The sequence below is a fragment of the Cygnus atratus genome, chromosome 20, assembly GCF_013377495.2.
Source record: "Cygnus atratus isolate AKBS03 ecotype Queensland, Australia chromosome 20, CAtr_DNAZoo_HiC_assembly, whole genome shotgun sequence".
NCBI classification, from domain to species: Eukaryota; Metazoa; Chordata; class Aves; order Anseriformes; family Anatidae; genus Cygnus; species Cygnus atratus.
This window is the reverse complement of record NC_066381.1, coordinates 6,658,901-6,681,573: the sequence shown is the minus strand read 5'-3', so window position 1 is coordinate 6,681,573 and position 22,673 is coordinate 6,658,901. Positions and strand designations below refer to the sequence as shown.

The following is a 22,673-nucleotide window of genomic DNA, read 5'->3' as shown; positions in this document are numbered from 1 at the left end:
CTGGGTGGAACTGGGGTGAAGCCTTAGAAGTCTGAAAGATAAGCTCTGGCACACTGCTGCTGCATTTTTTAGATGTTACTGCCCTCAGCTGTTTTCCCTCTCCTCGCCTTCTCTTCTGGAGACCTTTGCTTCCTCAGCATCATCGAAAGGAACGTGCCAGGCTTTAGCGTCTCCATAGATCATTGACGGATGAGCTTCGACATAAGATGCTGTGAGTGTTTTTGAGGCACTGGGAGTTTCTCTTTTTGCAGTACTCCCATGTGGGGCGGTGTAACCGCTGGCGAAGCGGGGGGCAGTGATGTTTGCAGTGTTTGTAGCGCGGCGACGTTTGCTGGAGCTTGCCCCCGCTCTGTTCAGTGGGGGCTGCACTGCCTGAAGCGCAGGCCACTGGCAACGCCTGTACAGGCTGCGTCTGATGACTACCGTTGTTAGTCTTGGTCTCTCCGGCTGTTTGAAATGTTGGCTTGTGGAAAGCTGCTCCCACTAACACCGGGAGGCTGCACAACCAGAACCCCAAAGGCAGAAGGGCAGGGAGAGCTGAGGGCACCGATTTGGGCGCTGCTGGTTCTGGCAGCCAAGATTTTTCTGTTTGGGCTGCAGTGCACTGCTCTGCTCCTCTTTTGCTGGCACAGCTGCTTACGGAGCTGCGCCACAACCGTGTCACCAAACCGATCTGGATTAAAAACAACCAGGTGAAGCAGAAATGTGCCATCCGTGTCGCTCCCAAAGTTCCCGTGCTGCGAAGCTGGGGGCCGGACAAAAACAGCAGCTCTTTGGGAGGAAGCTCTGCACTTCTCGAATCCTCGGAGCTGTGGCCTCCTACCCTCTTCCTCACCTCGGCGGTGCTTTCGGGGGACTGGAGAGGAGCTGAGGAGTCTGCGTGTTGCCACTGTGTGGCACTGTTTGGCCTCGGAAGGGCCCTGCCTGGGCCAGAGGCAGGCAGCAGCCCTCATCCTGGCAGCACCTCTGCCCCACATCGCAGCAGGCCCGCTCCCCACGCGGGCTGGGGCGGAAGGGAACAGCTCTGCTCCCAGGGGAAGTGTGCCAGTGCTTACGTGTCATTTCAGAGAAATGAGTCTGAAACTGTGTCACTGCCTCCTGGTGCCTTCCTTGCCAGCGTGAGCCCTGGGGAAGGCTGGGGCTGGTTTTTCGTTCATGCTGACAGTTGTGCTCTGCAGGTAGCTCCTCGGACAGCAGCGTTTGCGGCAGCTGTTTGCTATTTCTGCCCAGAGAGGGTAATTTTTTGGCTCAAAATGGGAAAGCGTTGAGCTTTCAGGAGCAGGGACAACACAAACGTAGACCCTAACAGCTCTGGCCACATACAGGCAGGGGGTGGGAGCGGGCTCCTTGTGCCCTTCGCTTCAAACCAGCCCGAGCTAAAGGAGCCTGGCAGTTTCGTAAGCAATGTGAAATTGTTTGGGATGTTTTCCACCCTCGCTGGCTGCCTCCTTTGCTGTGCAGGCAGTTAAGTACCGGTGCTGCGTGGTGGCACGCTGGGCAGGGAGATGCTGAACGCTTCCCTCCCAGCACCTTCTGATGTGCCTGCTGCCCTCTCAGCGAGCAGCGTCTGCTCAGTGCATGCCTGCGTGCTGCTTTTTTGTTTTCCTCCCCCTTCTGTGGCCCTGTACAAAGACCCAAACCCCATTACTTTATTTCAGGGTCAGAAGCTAGCCGAGTGGAGTTAGCAAAGCGTGACGGCGGGGCTGCAGAAGGGCAGCTCGTGCTGCAGCCATTGCTGTGGCAAAGACAGCGTGCGGTGCTGGCAGCTTGCCTTGGCACCGTGTGTTCAAGGTAGAGGCTTGGCACAGCTGCTTCTTCCTCTCTTTGCTACGTCATCTTCCTCTAGGAAGAGGCAGAACTGGAAGCGTGTGCCATCTGCCCGCACCAAGGGCCGTGCAGCTTCGTTTGGCCCCTTTCTCAGTAACCAGGTTCGGCGCTGCTGGCACGGAGGGCACGGGGAGGTTTCAAAGCCAGCAGAAGAAGTGTTTGGGTCGAAGCACGTCCTTTTTGTGCTTAGGCTTTTGTCCGTTATGCCTGCAGCCTTCTGGAGTTTCGTTCTGTGAATCTTTTCTTCTGGCCGTTCTCTGTGGTCTCCTGTTTGTTGTTTGCTTCTAGGTGTGCAGCGACACGAGAATCCGGGCTGCCCCGATGCCCCGCTTACCCGACAACGTAAGGTCACTTCGTGTAGGATTCCTACGAGAAAAGCAAAAAGGAGACTGAACCAATGAGCGGCCGTATTCCCTTTTTTAAAAACAAAAACAAAAGCTGGATAGAGCAAAGCGAGCTGGAGAGCCAAGTCCTATTTCTTCGCTGCCATTGGTTTCGTTTGCCTTGGGTCTGTATTGATCTCAGGTCTGATAGTGCCGGCTGCAGCTTGCCACGCAGACTGTGAATTGGTAGAGTAAACAGGCCAAACGTGCCGTCGGTCTCCTGAGAAAGTGTTAATATTACACTACGTTTGAGATTTTAATCACCCCTGTCAGGAAATGCTGAGTTAAGGTTCCCACAGTTGCAATTGCCTGCTGCCTGCACTCTGCAGCAGATACTTCCTTATGTTAGCACGCAGCGTGCATGCACCAACAGAGATTACTCCATAGCTGCAGCTAGGATTAGGGAAGAGAGGTTTTCCCTTGGCACAACAGTAATTGAATAATAGTTCTCTCCAGATGTCTGAATGCTTCAGAATCATTAAAGAATTAAGCCTTCTAGACTCTTAGCGAGAGGTCAGTCGTGTAGAGCCAGCGCGAGTTTGGCCACCCCAAAAGGAGGGCCACCCAAAAAGCCCCTAGGAAAGCTGAGAGATCTGCTGAAGTTCAGAAGTTCAGAGCGGGTTTTAACCTCCATGTCTTTACACAGGCTTTCCTCTCCGCAGCAGGGAACACGGACATCGGGGTTTCCACAGACGGGTAGTGAGTATCACCAGGAGCTCTACCAAGAAAAAGGGGAGAACAAAGTTCTCTCGGTAGGCTGGACGCAGTATCTTACTCTTGCATTTCCTCTTGGTTGCACGCCGTGCTGTTCTGTGGAAGCTCGCTGGTGGGTGCAAGTGCCAGGAGACAGCAGCGGTGCGCTGGAGCTGTCAGCAGTGCGTATGCTGGGGTGTGTTTTTCTACTCTCAGGGGAGTGGTGCCGGTTTCTTCTGGGCCCCACCATCACCTTCCACCCACCAAGCTCTAGAAACTGAGACGAGTGTTAAGCATGCAGAGGGAGGTGGTCCTCTGGTCCCCTCTGGCCCGATGAAGGCGCTGTCTTCTCACAGCAGGGGCAGTTGTGAGATTTGTCCTGCTGCTTTTTTCCCCTCTAGGTCTGGATTCAGCCAACTGGGAACCCGTCTGGCAGTGCCTGGTTGGAGTTAGCTTCACGATAGCTTTGTCTGTGATTCTTTTTTATCTTTATTTTATTTCCGAGATGAGACGTTTGCAAGGATTCTCACCTTCTATCTTTCTCAGTCCTTCTCTCCTGCTCGGTTTTATTTCTGTCATTGCTCGTCGCGTCTGAGCACCACGATGCCACGTCCGCTTACAGCTCTGCAGCCCGATCGTGGTCCAAGACAGGAGAAGACATTTTGGGGAGCACTTGTGCCTCCAGGAGCACTGGGGAGTCCTGGGGGCTCCCTGAGCCTCTGCCTTGATGGCGGGTGTGCGTCCTCGGCTGGGAAAAGGGTCACTGTCCTGGTCAGCTCCTGCATGTTTCACATCCGTTTTTCCTTGGCTGTGTTTGTTGTTTCTGCTCTGTGTACTTGTTCCTCTTCGGCAGCAGCCACTCGGGTGTCTCTGGGCTGGCTCTTTCTCCCGGCTGGCGTCAGGCTGTGCGATTTTTCCTCGGGGTTCTGCATCTGGAGAGGAGCGCTCCTAGGGCGGCAGCGGGATCAGACCTGCTGTTAGGCCGTTAGGGGTTTTGGCGGGGGGTTTTGGCCGTTTTGCCCCATCAGCCTGGCCTCTGCTTGGGCCAGTCACACGAGGTGGTGGCAGGGACCTGGGTTTGGAGCTGGGGTTCCCTGCTGCCAATACCCGCAGTCCCTAGGAGCTTTTGGCTTGCCGAGAGGCCGTTGTGGTGTGATCCGAGCATCTGTGAGCGTGGCCCGGCTTTTCCTGGGCAGATACCCACAGAAACACCCCTGTTTGTTTATTTACCCTTCCCTGTCAGCTCTTTTCTCACCTCGTAGCTCTTCTTCGTTACACCCAACTAGGAATTAGTGACAGGTGAAAGTGGAATTGATGCTGTGCTGTAACAGCAGCTGCTCTGCCACACGTACACGTGGACAAGAGGCCTCTTGGGAAGCTCGCTGATCCGAGGCACCCGTCCCCGGGTCTGCTGGTGGCAGCCTGTGTCCTCGCTGCCGGGCGGCGCTTCACGGGACGGTGAAGGATGATGCCTGCTCCTTTCTCTTTCCATGTAGGCTGTTGAGAATAATCCCTGCTGGCAGGAGTACAGGGCTCCGCTTGGGGCCTGTGGCGTCAGGTGGGCAGAGTGCTCACAAAGGTCCATTTTAGGAGCCTCTGGGGTGGAAGGCAAGTCCGAGCAGCCAGGGGTTTGTGCTCCTGCTTTAGCTGGGCAGCCCGAAAGCCTGGCTGTGCCATGGAGCAGGCTCTGCACTCGCCACCCACTGCCTGCCTTCCCCTCGCTGCTGCCCCCGCGCAGGGTCACCCTTCAGGCTGCTGCTGATGCCCTGGGAGCTCCCAGCCCTGTGCTAACTCTTGCCTGCTTTTATTTTGCGCCCAACGTTGTGCTCCTGTGCAGAGGGCGGAGGGGACGGAGGCCACAAGCCCGGCAGTGCCTGGAGATGCCCAGCGGCCGGGCTGTCCGCCGAAGCCACTTCTCACGCCTGTCCCACATCTGAGCCGAGCCCGAGCGGTGGCGTAGGTGCGTCCCCGAAGGGAGGGGACACGGGAAGCGCGGGAGTGCCCCCTCGGCCTCTCTCGGTGCAGGAGAGCGACACGAGGTCTTGCAGAGGGCCTTGGGGCAGGCTGCCGTCGGCGCCTTGCCGCAGGAAGGCGGCTGCTGTTAAGTCAGGAAGTTTGTCTCCTCCACGCTTAGGTGCTCTCTAGTATTTGACGCGAGCGATCCTCTCTGTGGGCTGGCGCGGTACGGTCTGCCCTGGCTGTCAGGGGAAGGCAGTGCTTCCCCTCCAGCCTGCTGCTCTGTTATAGTACCTCTGCCGTGCTGCGGTCCTCTGCTGAGCCTCCCCCGTGGCACAAAAAGGAGAGGGAGGCTCTCTGGGGCCAGAACACCAAGCGCTGGCAGCCAGCTGAAGGCTGCCCCTCCTCATTCCTCTCCTTTGCCCACCACCCACGTGCAAAAGCAGCGTGAGTTGTCGAGTCCTTAATTTTCGTGCCCAGAGCGGTACTTGAGAGGGAGAAAGGTGGAGTTCCCTCTGCCCTGCCCGGGCAGCCTCCTGCCCTCACCCCCGCAAGCTCGCAGGAAGCAGTTTGGTTTGGTTACTCATTCATGGAGGTCAGGACTGGGTCTGGGTTTTTTTTTTCCTTTTGTGTTTAGGAAACGGTTTACAAACTGTTTTGAGCACGGGGGAGCTGGTAGCGTGCGAAAGAGGCTTCTCAGGCTCTTCGCTGCTGGACTCGCATTAATTCTCTGCCCTGCCTCCTTTTCTGTAATCTCTTTCTCGGTTGGCAGCATGAGTATTTCTGAGTGCTTTCCCCAGGCTGCAAACCCTCCGCCTCCTAATCTGACCTCGGTCACCAAACCACCTCGGGGCTTTATTTTTACTCTAGCCGTTTGGTTTCGCGCGGTAAGGTTGGTTTCTCTCCCCCAGCAGTGAGAAGTCTTCTCTGCGGAGGAAGTAAAAGAGTGCCAGGCTGCAGTTGAAGCTGGTTAAACACCAAAACCACACTCCTAGCCTCTCTGGGCTTGAGACGTGACATTCAGCCATGCAGCTAGCGCTGCCTTTTTTGCCTGCTGCCAGTTGTGCACCCTCCCTGCTCGCGCTGTACTTCTAAAAACTGTTTTTTGTTTTTTTTTTTTTTTTTTTTTTTTTTTTTTACTTCAAAACAGCGGTAAGGATCCTCAGCTGCAGTTCAGGCGCTAGCAATCCGCCCAGAAACGCTGTAGCACGCTGTTGGGGCTCGTGATCCCCCGTGGACGCTCAGCACCACTCTGCTGAAGCCTCCCCGAGCTCGGTACAGCTCAGGGAGCCTGCTGGCTGAGGCAGCGTGTGCACGCATGTCGTGTAGAACCCACATGTTGCTTTCCAGCACAGCTTGACCTTTTGTCACTACCCAGAAAGCGAAGGCTTAAGCTATCGGTAAGAGTTTCCAGAAGTTGGTGTTGACTTTTAATATATATTTTTTTTTTCTTAATTTTATTTTTAGACCGTGTTGGCGGTTTTATTTAACTGCGGAGAACAAGGCAGGGCCTAATGTTACTTGAAGGGGAGAAACACCGACATTGGTCTCCTTCCGGTAACGAGCATCTGGTGCTAATGTGTGCCGGTGGATCGGAGGTGGGAGCGCTACAAGGACATCAAGGCCTCGTGCCTGTGCGAGGGGCTCCGCTACATCCCAGCGCTCCCAGAGACGCTGCGGACGGGGTGGGGGCAAGGCTGCGAGTTCCAACAAGCTTCTCATGCTCTAAACCCAAGTACAATCATCCAGAAACCGCCTTCCCCTGTCACTCGCTCTTTTCCTCATTTCCTCTCCTGCTGGTGCTGATCAGCCGGGGATTTGTGTGTAACCAAACCCCTCCTGCTGCCGCACATGAGGCCTTGCTCGTGGCAGCGGGTCCGATGGGCCAGGCGCTGCGGAGCGCTGTCGGGAGGGGAGGGTTTGCGCTTCAGATGAGAATACTGCAGGAATTGGCAGCGCTGGTAAAGGAAATAAAACGTCTAATAGCAGGATTGGGAAATTTCCCGGAGCAGGGTGAAGCCTGTCAGACGGTGATTGCTCTTGAGCTCTTTTTTTTGTTTGTTGTTGGTCTAACCTTGACCTCTGTCTGCAGTTGGCCCGCTCCCACCTTTTCTGCCGTCTGTTGAACGCTTTTTGGGATGGCACCTCGTATTCCGCAGCCAAAACTCTTTATTTCTGCCACGGGGAATATTTATTTCTTTCCACTGTTGAATGAGCCACTTCCAGCCAGGCTTCGTATCCACTGTGGAGGTGGGTATTAGGAAAGAAACTTCCTTCCGGAGGATCAGGGAGTGGAACCTGCTGGAATCTGTGTCATTTCCTCTGTCCTTGGCTCTGCTCTTCCTCCCCAGCAGACCTCATTGCTGCGTGGCGCACAGCGGAGACGAAGATGCCTTCGTGCCCCGGGTGAAACCACCCAGGTAGGAGCGAAGGCTCCGGAAGAGCTCCCCAAGCAGCGCCCTGCCCGTGCGTGGGCAGCCAGCCGCAGCGGTGGGAGCCGTGCGGAGCGCTGGCCGCCTCTCACTGCCCTCTGCCCCGCCGATGGACGCAGCTTGGGAGAGCAGGAGTGCGAAGAGCAGCCTGTGATAACGCTGTCAGCCTTCTGGAAGGCTCTGCCTCCGCTCAGCCTGTTGTCCAAACGTCTCCTCTGCTGGCCTAATTCCTTCCTAAGCCTTTTTGGGTTAGATCTCTCCTGTCCTCACCTTTCTGAATTTCTCCTGTTATCTCCCTCCTTCGTGCTTGACCCCACAGATGATCTGCTCTGGAATAGTGAAGAAGGCTGACGACACCCCGAGCTACGTTAAGGGAAGATCTCTTCCAAACAGAGCTCAGCACGCGTTCCTCGGTGTCACGTTTTTATCGCAGATGCTGGTTTCTCCTGGCACACTGTGCGTGTTTGAGCATAAGCCGCTTTTTGCTGGGGCTTCGGCACGCAGCCTGCCCCTTACCTGCTGGACGAAGCACGGCCCTGCCCGGGTCATCTCTCAGTGCTTAACCAGATGCAGCCTTCAAGAGCTGAGCTTGTATCCTAAATGACCTGCAGCACCGGAGCCAATTTGTGAAACATTTAGTGTTGAAAGTGAACTTGATATCTCAGCTGAGGACCCTCTTTGGCGTGTTTGCATAGATTCATGGAGTTTATGGCCAGCAGGGACCATTAGATCATCTAGTCTGATCTCCTGTATATCACAGGTCCTTAAATTTCACCCTGCTACTCCTGTGTGAAGCCAAATAACTTGTGTTTGGCTACAGCAGAACTTCCAGAAAGACATCCAGCCTTGAGAATCCACCCTCTTGCTGGGGAGTTTGTTCCAGTGGTAATTGAGCTGGTTCTGAAACATTTGTACCTTGTTTCCAGAGTGAATGTTTCTAGTTTGTTCTTCTGCTTTGCTTTTCTGCTCGTGCAAAGAGCCTTTAAGTGCCGTGGAGGTCCTTTACAGGAAGCAACCAAATCACCTCCCAGGCTTTTTTGATACGCTAAGCAGATCGAGCTGTTTAGGTTTTTCACTGCAAGGCGTTATTTCTAGCCTTTGAAATCACTTTTACGGCTGGCTTTTGGACCCTTTCCACTTTTTCAGCATCTTTTTTTCTAAAATCAGGGCACTGGAACTGGGTGCGGTATTTCAGCGTCGGTCTCGCCAGCGCCGTATGTAGATGGAAGTGTGCTGCCCGGTGCCTGCTCTCTGCTCGTCTGAGGGACAGCCTAACCCTTCTGCCGATGCTGCACCGGGAGGTTAGCCTCTGCAGTCCCTCGAGCCTTAATGGAGAAGCTGCCTCGGGCTCAGTTTCCTGGAGGCATACTTTCCATGACCCCAGATGCGTAACGTGGCGTTTGATGTTGGAAAATCTCAGATTGTGAAATGATTGTAATAACCTTGTGGGAATGCGCTGCAGCCATCCTTGCTTATCGTTCCTTTTGTGTCTCAGGCAGTCGGACGATCGAATTTACTTTCAGTTTGTCGATAAAAACGCTGCCAGTGAGGCTCCACCAATCTCTTTCCACCCGGTTCAGTGAGGGTTCCCTGAAGACCGCTGCTTTTTAAGATGTTAACTCAATCGGGTTTTATTTAATTTTGATATACGGTGTTTAGTCTAATATTTTTTCAGGAATGCTGCATATTACTAATTTAAATGCTTTACAAGCAGCTTAGGTTACAAGTGTGGCTGAAGAGGAAATCGCATGCGTGTAAATATTCCATCTGACCTGTTTTCCTTAAACTGAAAGTCCTGCTAATAGCTTCATTACTAAATCACGTTAAACGTCCACATAGGCCAGATATTTATTTCAGAGCCGGTGAAGTCACCGCTGCTTGATTTTACATTACTGAAGTGCGCGCTTTTCTTGCTTATGTTTCTCATTTCACCTGCTTTTGATGAAGGGCTTCCTAAATGCCTCTCTTCGTCTTGCCGGGATGCTGACTTGTGACTTTTACAGCCATGAGATGTGTCCTGGAGTTGGTGCAGTCCACAAGATCAGGAAGCTGTAGGAGTGCATCAAGTTTTCTTTACCTGTAAATGAATTTCTTAAGCCTCAAGGCCACAAGGCATCAGGATTCCCTCTTTTTTCCATGTCGTAGTAAATTGGATTTTACATTTGTGCAGTGTCTCGCGTTAAGTATGGGGATTCTCCCTGGAATTGCTTCTGTTGCTACAAAAATGAACCTAGTTCAGGGCAGGGCATTGCAACTGCTGAACAGAAACCTGCACTGGAACACGTGGCAAGGAGCAGCAAAGGCAGCTCTGTATCCATTCGTGGCTGCAGGTAGTGCGCAAAGAGGAATTATTATGCTAATTAGCCCAGCTGGAATTTGCCCACAGCTCTGTAGCTATCTCGTAAATCCGGCAAAAGATGCCAGCCATCCCTGATAGCCCCTTTATGCAGACAGCCGTTTGCACAACGCGCTTTCCACCGGCACGCTGTTATAATTGCACCTGCAGCAGTGAAAACCTCCTGGTGCCTTGCCAGTGAAGCCCGCTGCAGCATCCTGGGCTGTCTGGGAAGCTCGCTCTCCATGCTGGGTGCTGATTCAGTGAGATGGAGCCCCAGAGAGCTCCGCCAGAACCGTGCAGGTTAGGCACGGCGTGGGGAAAGGCTCAGGCTCCTTGTAGGGCCGCCTCCAGGGGAGATAACGGCCCCGCTGCTGCCCTTGGGCTGGGTCGGCATGTAGCAGTGAAGGAGCCTGGGGGAGAGGGGAATAATCTTCATATGTAACGTGGCGTATCCAGCCCCTGAGCTGGAAAGAGACAATATGGCATGGTTTGGGTGCCTGGATGTTATTTCACACCATTCCCAGCTAGGAAGCTGTGCCTGGAAAAGCCTGGCTGCCCAAGAAACCCCGAAAATATTTGGGACGAGTGTGGTACGTGTTTTGGAGCTGAACTGCATGGCTCTGTGGTCTGTATCCCAACCCCTTGTCACTGAGGATACCCCGAGACTTCGGAGAACGTCCCACTGTGCTCCAGTCCCTTCCACTCCAGTGGAGACAGCGCGTTTGTTACAGGCACTTCTGCATCTGGTCTCTTGATTAATGGACTTGTCTTTTGTAGCCTATTTTGACTCTGACACCGCTTTCTGCTCCGCAGATGCTTTGCTGATGTTGAAGAAAGTTTGCCTCGCTTGATAAAGACCAGATCCTGAAATTTACTTCCAAACCTGAAGTAACAATTTTTAACTTGAAACGGTTTTTTCCCCAGGAGTCGCGGCTCCAGAATCCTTCCCTTATTTGGTGCCTCCTTCGCAGCTGGGACCGATGCTCAGGTGCCAAAGCTCGGCGCGCTCCCCGCGGGGAGCCAAGCGCGTCCGTGCCGGGTTCAAGCACGGGAGCTCAGCTCCGTGGCGCTCCTTTTCCTGCGCACCCCGCTGGCATTTCCTGTGTTTCTGCACTGGGGTGGGAGACACATTTTCAACCCGTTTCGCTCGGCGCGGAGTCTCTCGAGGTCGGCTCTCGCTTTTCTTCTTTCCTGGCTCGAGCCGCGACAAACCTCTCCTTGAGCTGCCCGACCGCCTCTGGTCTGCATGCTGTCAGGACGTACTCCCCGTGGCCTCCGCGGGATTCGAGCTGCCTGTTCCAGGGCCGTTGCTATCTGTGCTCCGAGCCGCTCGGCGAGCAGTTTGTTAGTCACTGTTGATTTCGTCCATGGCAACAAATCCAGTTTGGTTGGCGCTGCGGCGTGTGAATGCTCCCCGAGCAGCAGCGGGTTGCTTCCTCTGGTGAGGTTGCCTCTTCCCAGGTGGATTTAGTCTGTCTGCACATGCTGACTCATGACAGCCGAAACAGCTGTTTTCAGCTTCAGGCACTACTGTGTGCAGGGACCCCTTCTTCTTCTTGACAGCTGGTTTGTTTTTATAACTAATGCCTTCACTATATGCTCATAACTTCCATATCAGTGATGCCCGCCCTTCAGCTGGAAGGGACAAAGTCCGTTTTCTGACATCGTTTCATGTTGTGTAAGCTTTGCTTGGTCTGGTGGGCTCTTCCCAAGCGCCCAATGGGGACCAGCCAGGTTTGTTTCCCCGGCCCAAGGAACAAAGCTGCCCACGGGGAGCTCTGTGTTCCCCTGGCATCCACACGGGGACCGTTTTTGGGAAGCCTTTTGGACGGGGCCGAGCTCAGATGAAGCCAGGCAGTCGTTGCGGGTCTCCCCTTCCAGTACCGGGGTCAGGAGCGTGGCAGCAGGGCTTCGGGGAAGCGTTTCGCTCCGCAAAATGCAGAACGGCGGGCGGCGGGACTTCCTCCTCCCTGCCCCACGCCGCTGGGTGGAAGTCGCCGTTTCCCTCTCGCCGTGAGAAGCGGCGCTTGGCTCCCGGAGGCTGAGGGGCAGGTGAGTCACTCCAGGACGAGTCATTCAGAGAAAAAGCCCAGTCAAAGCAGCCCGTGGCCCTCGCGTGAACTCGGAGATGAAAGGTCCAAAGTTAAGCGATGAGCTCATCAAAACCTCGAGGCTGTGAGAGAAAAAAGGGATGAAAGAAGCACGAAAGGTGCCTGCTCGCGATGCCACGGTGCCGGGGCGCACAGGGCTCGGCCTGGGCTTGCTGGGTTCACGCTAAAGTTGGCAGGAGGCACGAAACCTGCTTTTTTCCCAGAGGCAGGTATCCTGCTTCCTCTTAAAAAATAAACGCTATATGCACCGGTGTACGTCCCGGCACCGGGTCCTGTGCTGTGTGGCCGCTTAGTCCTCGGCATTGCAGGTGAAAAGGCCGAGCTTGGAGCTCCCTCTGAGAAGGTTTGGGTGCAGCCGGGTCCTGCCCAGCCCTCCCGGAGCCGGGTGTCTCTGCGGGAAGGCTCTGTGCGTGTCCCTCTGTGGGCGTCACTTTCCATTCAAGGTGGGGAGTTTTGGTACTCCCCCGCTGCCAGTAAAGGGCTGCAAGGATTGCAGGGTGAGTGCTCCCGAGGCTGTGGGCTGAACGTGGGCCTTGGAGGTGAACTGCTGCCCTTGTTTCTTATTTCCCCTACGTGCCACCTGCTCGTCAGCCTTGCCGTGGGCTTTCCAGGCTCAGGCGGGGGCCCTGGGTGTTGATGGAGGCAGCGTCTCTTTTCCACATCCCTTCAACGAGGAGCACGGAGCTGACGGTGCCCCTCTTGCAGCTCCTGCAGCCTGCAAGAGAGCAGGGGGAGAGCGCTGCTCACCGCCGGGCTCCCGCACCTGAGCTCGGGGCCGGGAGCTGGCTGCAGCTCTCGGGGGTGCCTGATAGCAGCTGGAGCCGCGGAGCTGGTCACAAACCAGCTTTCCACCTCCACAGGGCGTCGCCTGAAGGAAAACGTTAACGGTTTCGAGCTCTGAGCTGCCTCGGTGTCTTAAAGAGGGTGGCGGAGAAGCAGCCGTCCAAACCTGGCTGGCAAAGCGAGCGAGGGCTTTGCTCTGCCGTCCCACTATTCCCCGGCCTCTTTGGGTTTTCATCTGCAGAGTTAATAAAATGGTGGCAAATAAAGTCAGGTTCCAGCGGAAAGGGCTCTTTAGGGCAGCAGTAAAATAGCGAGCAAGCAAGAACCCCTTGCTGCGGGGGCCAGTTTAATTGGTCTGGCTTGTTTTATGAGGCAGGCTTTATGTTGAAACTCGCACATGGCCCAGGAGCGGCTCTGCAGCAGGGCATCCTTCTCCTGCACGGGTCCTCGGGGAGCGCAGCGCGGGTTAATTACACCGAGGAGCAGCTCGTGTGAGTAACGGCGTGAGCGGGGCAGCTCCGCACATGAGGCAGGAGGAGCTCCCGGGCACGTGGCACTGCCGAAGCCCTTCCTGCTGTCCTGCTCCTCTCTCCGTGCTCCTGACTCCCCCCGTAAGTGGAAGCAGAGGGGTTCAGGGCGACAAATCCTCGCAGGAATGGGAGCGGAGCTGCAGCATTTGGACCCGGGCCGCTGCCGGTCAGCAGGGCTCGGAGCCTGGCTTTTGTCACGGCAGTGAGGCTGTGCAGGCGGGTGGGTGCTAGCTGGAAGCTTCTCGTGGTGGAGAAGGTAAGAGAGAGGCCAGGCTATCCCTAGGGCGACACAGCCACCTCCAGGGCCAGGCAAAGTGACTTTTTACTTTACCCCCAGCCTTCTTCAGAGCTGTTCAGATAAGGATGGGGAAAGCCCAGAGTGCTGCTGAGCTAGCAAAGGTGGCTTCGAGTGGTAGCAAGCATTTATTTCAGTTAGATTTTGGTGTTATTGGACCCAAGTGGGGCAGGAAGCTGCCTTTACGCCATGTGCTTTGGACTTTTCCCTGCATCCACTCGGCTCCACGTTGCTCCACCAGCTCACAAGAGAAATAATGAGCCCTGCCCCGGGCTCGGTGCTGCAGGCTCGCGGGGGCTTTTCTGATAAATCCAGACTCAGGCTCCCTCTCTGCCTTTGCTTAAGGCTGGGGCTAAACGCAAGGGCACAGCATCACCCCAAAACCCCTCGCTTCTGAAAGCTGCCCCGGCACGGCACAGAGAAGCGCTCCGAGCTTTGCTGCTGAGCTTTATGAGCGTTTCCCTCCCCGCCTCGACCAGGGGCTGCCCTCAGCTCTGTGCCAACCTGAGCGCCGACCGAGTCGCTTCTGTATTTCTGTTTCTTTTCGCCACCGGCTGGAAGCGCCGTGCTCTGGGACACCCTTTGCAGAAGCTGCTGGGTCCCGGTCCGGGTGCGGAGCTGCGCCGTGCCTGGGGCTGGCGGCGCTGAGCCCAGCCGGGCTGCTGCGAGCACCCAGGTCCCGGCAGAGGGTGCTGTGTCTCCACCGCCCTCTCCCCGCTCCGCATCCAGCTGTTTGGCACTTGCCCTCGCCTGCATGCATGATGTTTGTAAGAGTTTGGGCATGTCCATTTGGTTCCCATCTCCAGTGCCACCCCCAGTATCCAGGCCAGGTTCTTCTGTCACTGGGGACATTCTTAATTCACAGGAAATCGGAGAGAGTTTAATTGTTTTCTCCTCTCTCTCTCTCTCTCTCTTTTTTTTTTTTTCCCATGCAGCTGAACAAAAGGTTCATCCTCAGTTTTCTCCATGCCCATGGGAAGCTGTTTACCAGGATTGGGTAAGTGTGCAGGATGTTTATTTTATTTTCCTACATTACAAGTCTTTTTGGAATTTAATATTGTTAGCAACTAAGCTGTGTTTGGAGCTGAGGGCACAGGGTGTGAATTCTTGCAGGCCTAGCCTCCTGGTTCCTATTCTCCTTACCCGCCCTCCGGTCCACGCTGGTTATTGTTGGGGCTCTTTCTTCCCCCACCTCAAGGCCTGATCCTGCTCGTGCACCAGGACCCTCTGGCAGAGGCTGAGCTCAGCCAGCTGATCCGCACACGGGCGGGACCGGAGGCTGTTTTCTCCCTCTCCTGGCCCCAAACCATGCTCCCTCCCCGTTAATCTCGGGAGTTTCCCCCTCGTTTCCCACTGCCCCCACCCTCAGCCAGCGGGCAGGGGGCTCTGGGGGCTCTCTGGGGGCAGGAGGGTGCAGGATGGTCCGCGGCACATCGAGACCAGCTTCGCCCTTCGTCTCCTCGCTGCCATTTCGGGGGAAGCCTCGCAGCTGAGAGCTGTGGGAACGGGTTTACACGAAGTGCCCCTTGGCCACGTCTGTCATAAGCTGGTTTCAAATAATTGAGAGCTCTCCTTGAAGCAAAGCGAGCCTGATCCAGGCCGGGGCTGCGGGCCCAGCCCGGGGGACATCCTTCTGACCCGGCGAGCAGAGCTCAGCCTCGCAGCCGACAGGCTTCCATGGAGCTGTCCCCACTCCGCAGGCGGAGTCAGGTGTCGGGGGGGGACCTGTCCCCTTCCCTCCTAGGAGAGGGGAAGCAGAGGGTGCAGGACGCCAGCACCAACCCCGTCTCGTGCACCCTAAAGCCGTGGCACTTGTTCCACACGATGCACTCCCTGGGACGGCTACTCAGGGGGGCACGTCCTTGACTTTGCACCCTTCATAAAGCAACGAAGCAGGGGCAGCGCTGGACAACCCGCTGGAGAGCCAAGTGTCTGAGGGAGAGGGGGAGAGCAATCCATGTGGAATCCCAATGGCTGTGGATCTCTCCCTGAATCGCAAAGCCCTCGTTACCTGCTTGGGGGCAGCAGGCCGGCCTGCAGCAAGGAGGCAGCACTCGATGTCCTCCTCCTGCCCGCAGGAAATCGGGAGGAAAGCTGCGAGAGCCCGTGAAAGGTTTGGGAACCGCAGCGTGTCTGTGCTGCAGGGCAGAGCGTCCAGGGAGCTGCTGGTGCTCGGCTCCGCCGGGCCACGCTCGCGGCCGAGCTCCGGGCTGAATGCGTGCCAGCAGGGGGATTAATGGGGATGTTGCAGTGATTGCTTGCACATTTGGCTCCCGAGACTTTTGTGAAATTAAGATGCAGCTTTTGAGGCGGTTGCTTCCCAGGACAGTCATTTAGAAAACCCAAGGATGTTTAATGGCAGAATATCCCCTCAAGTACTTAGAAGGGAACTAGAAAGTAATACCATGACACAGGAAGAGAAATTGTCCAGCCCTGCTAAATAGCTTCCGTGCTCGATATAGGTAAAAGGTGAGGACTAGCTGAGTCCTCTCTGGGCAGGATCTATAGTCAGTTATCCGTAAAAAGTAGGGAAAAGCTGCTGATGTAGTGATCGGGCTCTTTTGCTCCTAAAACCACAGGTAAGCAGTTTATTAAAAGCTTCCGCTCTGTTCTTGACCTGCCGGTTCTGAGCTCAGTGGGGTTACCGCGTGCCGTTCCAGATGTGCGGCGGAATCAGAGCACAGCTGGCGGGGCTGAGGAAGCCCTCACAACTTCTTCTGGTTGTTATTCCGTGGCACGAACCTTCATCTCCTCGCTAACAACCCATCCTGCAAAGGGCTCCTCCGGCCCCGGTGTCCTTTCTGCTCTAGGAGGATGTTGCTGGCCGTGCTGGCTGGGGGCTGAGATTTCTCAAAATTAGGAAGTCTTCCGAAGCGATCGGTTTGCTCTAATTCCCTGGCTGAGCCCCAAGTCCAGGGAAGTTGCCTCTTCGAGGGGGAGCAGCACTTTTGGGCTGGCGGAGCTGCTCCGTCCTGCCCAGCTCCGGAGCACAAGTTTGTCACAGCGGGGATGTCACGGTGGCATTGAACTGCTCCAGCACACGGTGCCAGGGGAGAGGGTACCCCTGCTGCCAGGTAGAACCGGCTGTTGAAAGGCAGCTGTGAAATATGGTTAAGAAGAAAGCCATTTCTGTCTTTAAAAATAGAGCCTATTACTGTCCTGAAAGTCTGTTGGGGAAGCCCAGCAGAATTGCCCATGTGGCTTACCAGAAGCAGCTTGCTAATCCAGCCTGTAGCGTGCTGATATCACAAGATCTGCATCTCTCGGGGGAAAGACAGAGGAAATTGCTATGGAGGCCCCTGAGGTTGCCTGCCCTGGCTCCAGACGCCTTACCCGCTGCAGGTTTGGGCTCCCTCCCTCCCGTTGGGGGCACCCGAGTTCAGTGTCACCGATCGCTGGAGCTGGCACTTGCTGCCAGAGCAGCGTTCGTTCCTGGCGGGTCTGGAGCAAGCTCAGCAGAGGAGGCAACGGGCCGGGAGAACCGTTTTTTTTCCACCCCCCCCCCCACTAATTTACAAAGCTTTTGGCAGCTTCTTGGTGATAAAGATGCCTTTGTGGGATACCAGGTGAGGTCTCAGGGGAGGGCTGTTGTGGGCAGCCACGTGGCAGTGATTTTTGCAACCCGCCTGTGCTCTTCTTTGCAACTGGTTTGGTTTTTGACCCCAGTTCATCTGGGGGATTGCTGGGGATCCATCAGCTCTGCTACGTAACCTCAGCCGATTCCCTCGGCGACGCCAGATGAAGAGCAGGATAAACGTGTCACGTTTCCACGGGCACTTGTGAGCGGCGATGAAAGCTCACCCCGTCCCCGGCCGTGGCACTGCCGTGTCCCGACGAGCGCTCGCAGCGCTGCGGGGCCCAGCTGCGGCGCTGGCGTTAGCAGCAGCCGGACGGGGCTGGGTGTTCATCTGCAAATTGCTGTCCCCTGGGCAAAGCAGGGCTCCAAGCGGTGAGGATTTAAGGACTCGGTCACCGTGCTGGGAGCGTGGAGCTTGGGGCTCTTGTGGGGTCCTGTCCCGAGCGAGCGGGACAGGCACTGGAGGAAGCGTGCTCTGGCCAGAGCTCAAGGCGGTGGAGCTGCCACATCCGCAATGTGGCACCAGTGTGTGCAGCTCGCTGCAGCCTAGGTTTCTGTCCCATGGGCTGCTCCTGGTCCAAGTGAGCCTCTTGCCTCTTGGCACCCCTCCCGGCTTGGTAGAAGTCAGTAGAAAAAAATGGTTGGTCAGAAATGACTCATAAAGGCCGCGTTTTCCTGCCAAAGGAATGCTGCCTGTCAGTTACAGAGCAATCCCTCGCTGCCCTCTCCGAGGAAGGCTTCGGCTGTCTCCCTCGCACCGCCTGCACCTTCGCTGCGAGGCGGTGATTCCCTGCGGCTCTGGGACGGGAGGCAGCCCCCCAAGAGCTGGGGGGGTCCCCGTTCCTCGGGGAAAGGCGGCACGGAGGGAGCTGTGCCACCGGCCCCGGGGCATAGCCTGCGCTCTCCAGCCTCTCTCTCTCCCTGCAGGATGGAGACGTTCCCTGCGGTGGCCGAAGAGGTCCTGAGGGAGTTCCAGGTCCTGCTGCAGCACAGCCCACCTCCCATCGGAAGCACCCGCATGCTCCAGCTCGTGGCAATCAACATGTTTGCGGTGTACAACTCCCAGCCCAAAGGTACCACGTGCTGCTCGAAGGGAGCCGGGGCTGGGGAGCGGCCGCTCTTTGTAGGGTCGAGCTGCTCCTGGATGAGGGCGGGGGGGGAATTACGCATCTGATGGGGAAGCCGAGTGGATGCCTGAGGGTGTCGGCGTGTGCAGGGACAGCAAAAGAGCCCTGGCCTGTACAGAAGGGCCTCGGTGAGGTGTGTAGCACGGTGCAGTGAGGAGGCGCTGCGTCTCCCTGGAGCCTGAGTCAGCAGGCACAGACAGAGGGCTTCGTTTTTCGGCTCTGCCTTCCCCGCAGTTAGCTTGGGCCCTGCTCAGTGCTCACGCTGGCACCCAGAGGGCTGGGAGGATCCGGGAGGTTTTGGCTGTTGGGAGAGCGGCGCTGCCTGCGACTGCGTCCATCCAGGAGGGCAGCAGAGCCGTGCGGTGGGAGCTGCTGGGCTGGAGGCTGCGCCCCACGGTAAGGCACCCGGAGGACGAAGCACGTCCAGTATCGCCCAGCCACCCAGGGGGCTCTGTGTGGTCCCTGCTGTTGTTGGGTTTGTGCTGTGATGCCACCAAAGCAGAATCCCTTCCACTGGGCTTGGAATTGTGCCTCCAGGGGATGTGTCCGTCCCTGCACAGCAGCAGGTGCCTGGCTCAGCCCGCGCCACACATTTGGGAGCAGGGCTGGGGCCGCGCTCCCCGGCTGGGAGGAGGCAGCGTCGGGCACGCCAACAGCTTAGGAGCTGGATCCCAAAGGTGGAAGCCTCCAGCTGATGGCCTTCAGTCAAAGCCGGCGCGTGGGCGATGCGGCGGAGCCCCAAGGAGCTGCTGCTGGAAGGTTTCTCCCTCGTGAGCCACTTGGCCACTTGTCAGACCGCTGGCTGGGGGCTGAGGTCAGCGCATGGAGCGAGCTGGCGGCAGCAGGAGGGCTGGGACGTGCAGATCCCCGTGCTGGGTGCCCGGCCTGCCTCGCAGGAACCTTCCTCAGGCGGGGGAAGCCCTGGGTGAGCCGGCAGCCCTCGTACGAGGACTTGCCCTCCTTCCTGCCGGGTGCCAACCGGCAACGGCGTGTTTATGTTTAAGCTGCAAAGTGCTTTACGATTATGAGCAATGCCTCTGCGCAGCCCCCCGGTAGGTATATTAATAGCCGTGTCTGTGCTGCAGACAGGAGCGGGTGGTAAAGAGAGGAAGAAATCTGTCTGGGCCGTGCAGCAAGCCCCCGTGGCAGAGCTGGAAGCGATCCCAGCTCTCAGACCACTGGGCTCGGCTCTTCCATCCGCAGCCGAGCTGTGGATGTGAGTGAGTGAGTGACAGAAAGGGAGCACTTTTTATCTCATGTGAAAAATAAGTATTCTCGGAGTTTCCTGCCTCCCGGGTGAGTAGTTGCCAGCTGCTCCCAGCTTTCTGATCTCGAGAGAAAAGCAAAACTCGTTCCTGCTGGGGACCTGCAGACCTCGCGCGGAGCAGGTGGTGGTGGTCATGAAATGCCTGCAGGTCCGATGGCACGGCGGCTGCCAGCTGAGGCTTCGTGCCCTTAAAGGAGTTCCCCGAGGGCTCCTTGCTCTGGTGACCCTAAAACATTGCTAAGAATATTGTTGGCAAAGCAAATTCTGTTGTCAGCGCAAATGCTCTGGTGGTCTCCGAGCGCTCGTGCGCTGAGTGCTGGCAGAGCCCAGCTTGGGCTCGGCGCCGACGCCGTGATACTGAGAAGTGCTGGGAGCTGGGTGCGGAAGAGGGAAAAAAACCAGAAAGCAAAGAGCCTGGAGTTTAAAAGGCGAGCAGGAAAGTTTGCTGAATTATTACCGAGTGCCCAGCACAGAGGGAGAGAGAAGGGTGTTGGCTCCTGCCCCGGTGTGTGGGTTGCTGCGGGCAGGGGACCGAGCGGAGCAGGCGGCAGGCACGGCTGTCGGGAAGGTGCGGGCTCCCGTTTCCCAGCACGAGAGTCACCTCGCCGGGCTGCAGCCGCATGGGCAGCAGCGGGAGCGGGTGCGAGGGGGCCGACCCGAGCGTGTGGAGGGCGCGGGGCAGCGCTCTCCTGCCCTGCCTGCATCCCGGCTGCCGGGGAGCCTCGGTGGGGAGCCGCGAGCAGCGCTCGCTGCAGTCAGGGCTTGGCCGCCCGAGCTCTGCGGAGCTGGATCGAGCTCTGCAGTTGGACCGAGCGACCTCCAGAGATCCCCTCCTACCGAAATCCTCCCGCGAATCTGGGATCGGAGCGTGGCTGTGGCCTTCCCAGCGCATGTGCCTGTCTGACCTTCAGCTGCGAGCTCGCAGTAGCAGGAGGAGATCCTGGGGGTTCAGGGCCAGCGAGGGAGGTCTGTCTGGGAGCCTCTTTTTTCCCTGCTGTCTGGGGGTAGATATCTCACGGGGTATGTGCTCCCCTCCCTCTCCTCCCATGTATTTCCAGGTCTCTGGAGCCACAGCTGCTCCTGAGAAACTCGCAAGCTTGCCCCGTGTCTGTTTTCTGATGAGTTCCTCATGCTGGGATCCGGGGGTGCCGCTAGCAGCCGTGGGGTGGTGGGGTGGGCAAAGCGCTCGTGGCGTGGGGAATTTTGGCATGATTTAACGTACTGCCAGTTGACACACATTTCTGAGCACTGATTTGGGAATTGAAAAAAAGGAAGCATTAACAACCAAACACTTAAGTAAACACTTTTCTTCTTCCTTGGACTTAATGCCTCACACCTACCCGGCCCCTTTCTTGGTATCAGCTTCCCCTGTTCTCTGCGCATTATGCTCGGCCTGTCCCAATTTTTCAGTGGAGCAGCAGGCAGCACAGGAGCTTGGAGACTTGTGGGCAGCGGTTTCTATCTGCTCTTTGCTTTTTACTCGTTTTCCTTTGCCCTGGCATTGGTTTCCTACATCACTGTGTCTGCAATAATGTCTCTGTGTTCCTCATTGCTTGCGGCTAGCCCTTTCCTAAATCTGCCTTTGCAAGATGTCCCGTTGCTCATCCGACGGGCTGACTTGTTGGGGTGCAGCGGGGTGTTTAAACCCTTTTCAGAGCCAGCTGCACCCAGCTGTGACCAGCACGTGGCGTTTCACGGCCTCCTCCCATGCAGGTGCCGGCTCCGTGAGCGCCGGAGCCGCGTTCATCCCACCGGAGCAGAGCCGGGCGCGCTGGAGCTGGTCGCAGCTGCCTGTGAGGAGCCAGGCAGCGCTGGGAAGACCCCGGGAGATGGCTCGGGGCTGTTGTTTTCTCTGACAGAGGAAGCCGAAGAATTCCCACGTGAAGCGTTCCCCCCGCGGTGCAGCACCGAGCAGCGTGTTCCTCCCGGTGAGCCCGACCGCCCCGTTGTCCGCGGGGACGCGCAGCAAGGTCTGCCTCAGCTCGTGGCAGGAGCGGTGGAGGTGTGAAAAAGCAGCCTGGGGACCTTGACCGTGGGCGGCGAGGTTGCCCACCGATGGGAAGGAGGCAGAGAGACGTGGGTGCTCTGCATGGCAGGGCCGTGCGGTCGCTAGAGCGCTCTGTCAGGGGAGGTTGGTGACTCCTGAGGTTTTTGGGGCTATCCTGGGCTCCAGCTGGGGCGGGCCCTTCACGGGGTGGCCCTTTTAACAGTTTGGTAGCCATCTGCACAATCAAGTTGCAGAGAAGCTTTGGATCCCTTTATCCCGACCACAAACACTCCAAGAATTTTAATTTTTTTTTAATTCTGTAATTTGGGGAAATAAAACTCTGGTTTCTGAAAGGACTAATTGAAGCCGTGCTTGCGGCAGGGGCATCTCGGTGAGGGGAGAGGGAGAAACCCCCTCCCAGCCCATCTGTGCCCAATTTACTCCGATCTGGCCTCTCTGAGGCTTTTTTTTTTTTTTTTTTCTTTCTCTCTCTCTTTAATAATTTGTTTTATAATTCCTGGAATCAAACCCATCTCAGACACACTGTTTTATTTTACTGTATTATTGGATTATACTTCCTATAAATCACTGGATGTTATTCATAGGCCACCACCAGAATAACTTCCCCTCTCCCCCCCGCCCCGACGGGCCCGCATTCCTAACAAGCGCGCACCAAAGTGGGGGCGCAGCGCGGGGCACCCTAGAGACACTTCCCGGAAATCCCAGCAAATTTGCCTGGCCGCGGGTGTGAAGCATCAGGCTGCAGCACCTGGATGCCTTCTGGCACTCTCGGGCCCGTCGCGTTGCGCTGCGTGGAGTTTGTTAGGGAGGTCGGGCTTAGGTGGAAGAGGCGGGGGGGGGGGAACGCCATATGTGCATCCTCAGCACATGCCGGGAGTGAAGTCGCGTCCCCCGGGGCCGAGCAGAGTCGGGGCGCGGAGGCACGGCGAGGTTCTGGCTGAGGAGCGAGCAGGCAGCCGGCCTTGCTGCCCAAAGGGGGTTTCGGCAGGGCCCGGTGCCTCTAGCGGGGCTCTTTTGGCGGAGGCTGGCCACGAAAAGCTGCGGCTGGGGCGGCACTCCTGCTGCCGGAGCGCACGGGGGCGCGAGGAGGGTTTGTGGAGGCGGCCGGGGTCGGGTTGGGCTTTGCTTGCAGCCCTGCTGGGGCTGCCTCTGTGGGAGAACAAGGTCTGCTTTGCTGTCCGAGGCGAGGTTGGCCGGGGGAGCTCTACAGGCTGACGGAGGGAGGATTGTGTGCTGCTCCCTGGTACGGCTTCAATGCAGAGTCACCGGTGTCATTGCAGCAGTACCGAGTAGGTCGGCACTGCACAGGCCCCGTGGAACAGAAACACTGCCTGCCTAACACAGAG

At 56.9% G+C, this 22,673-nt stretch overlaps 1 protein-coding gene across 1 annotated transcript in view; it reads left to right on the top strand.

The window, feature by feature from the left end:
* Nucleotides 1-22,673, top strand: part of SMG6 (SMG6 nonsense mediated mRNA decay factor) — a 109,127-nt gene that overhangs the window by 10,542 nt on the left and 75,912 nt on the right. Inside the window, 2 exon segments of the mRNA XM_035561099.2 lie at nt 14,284-14,345; nt 17,853-17,998. Coding sequence (XP_035416992.1) covers nt 14,284-14,345; nt 17,853-17,998 — 208 coding nt within the window.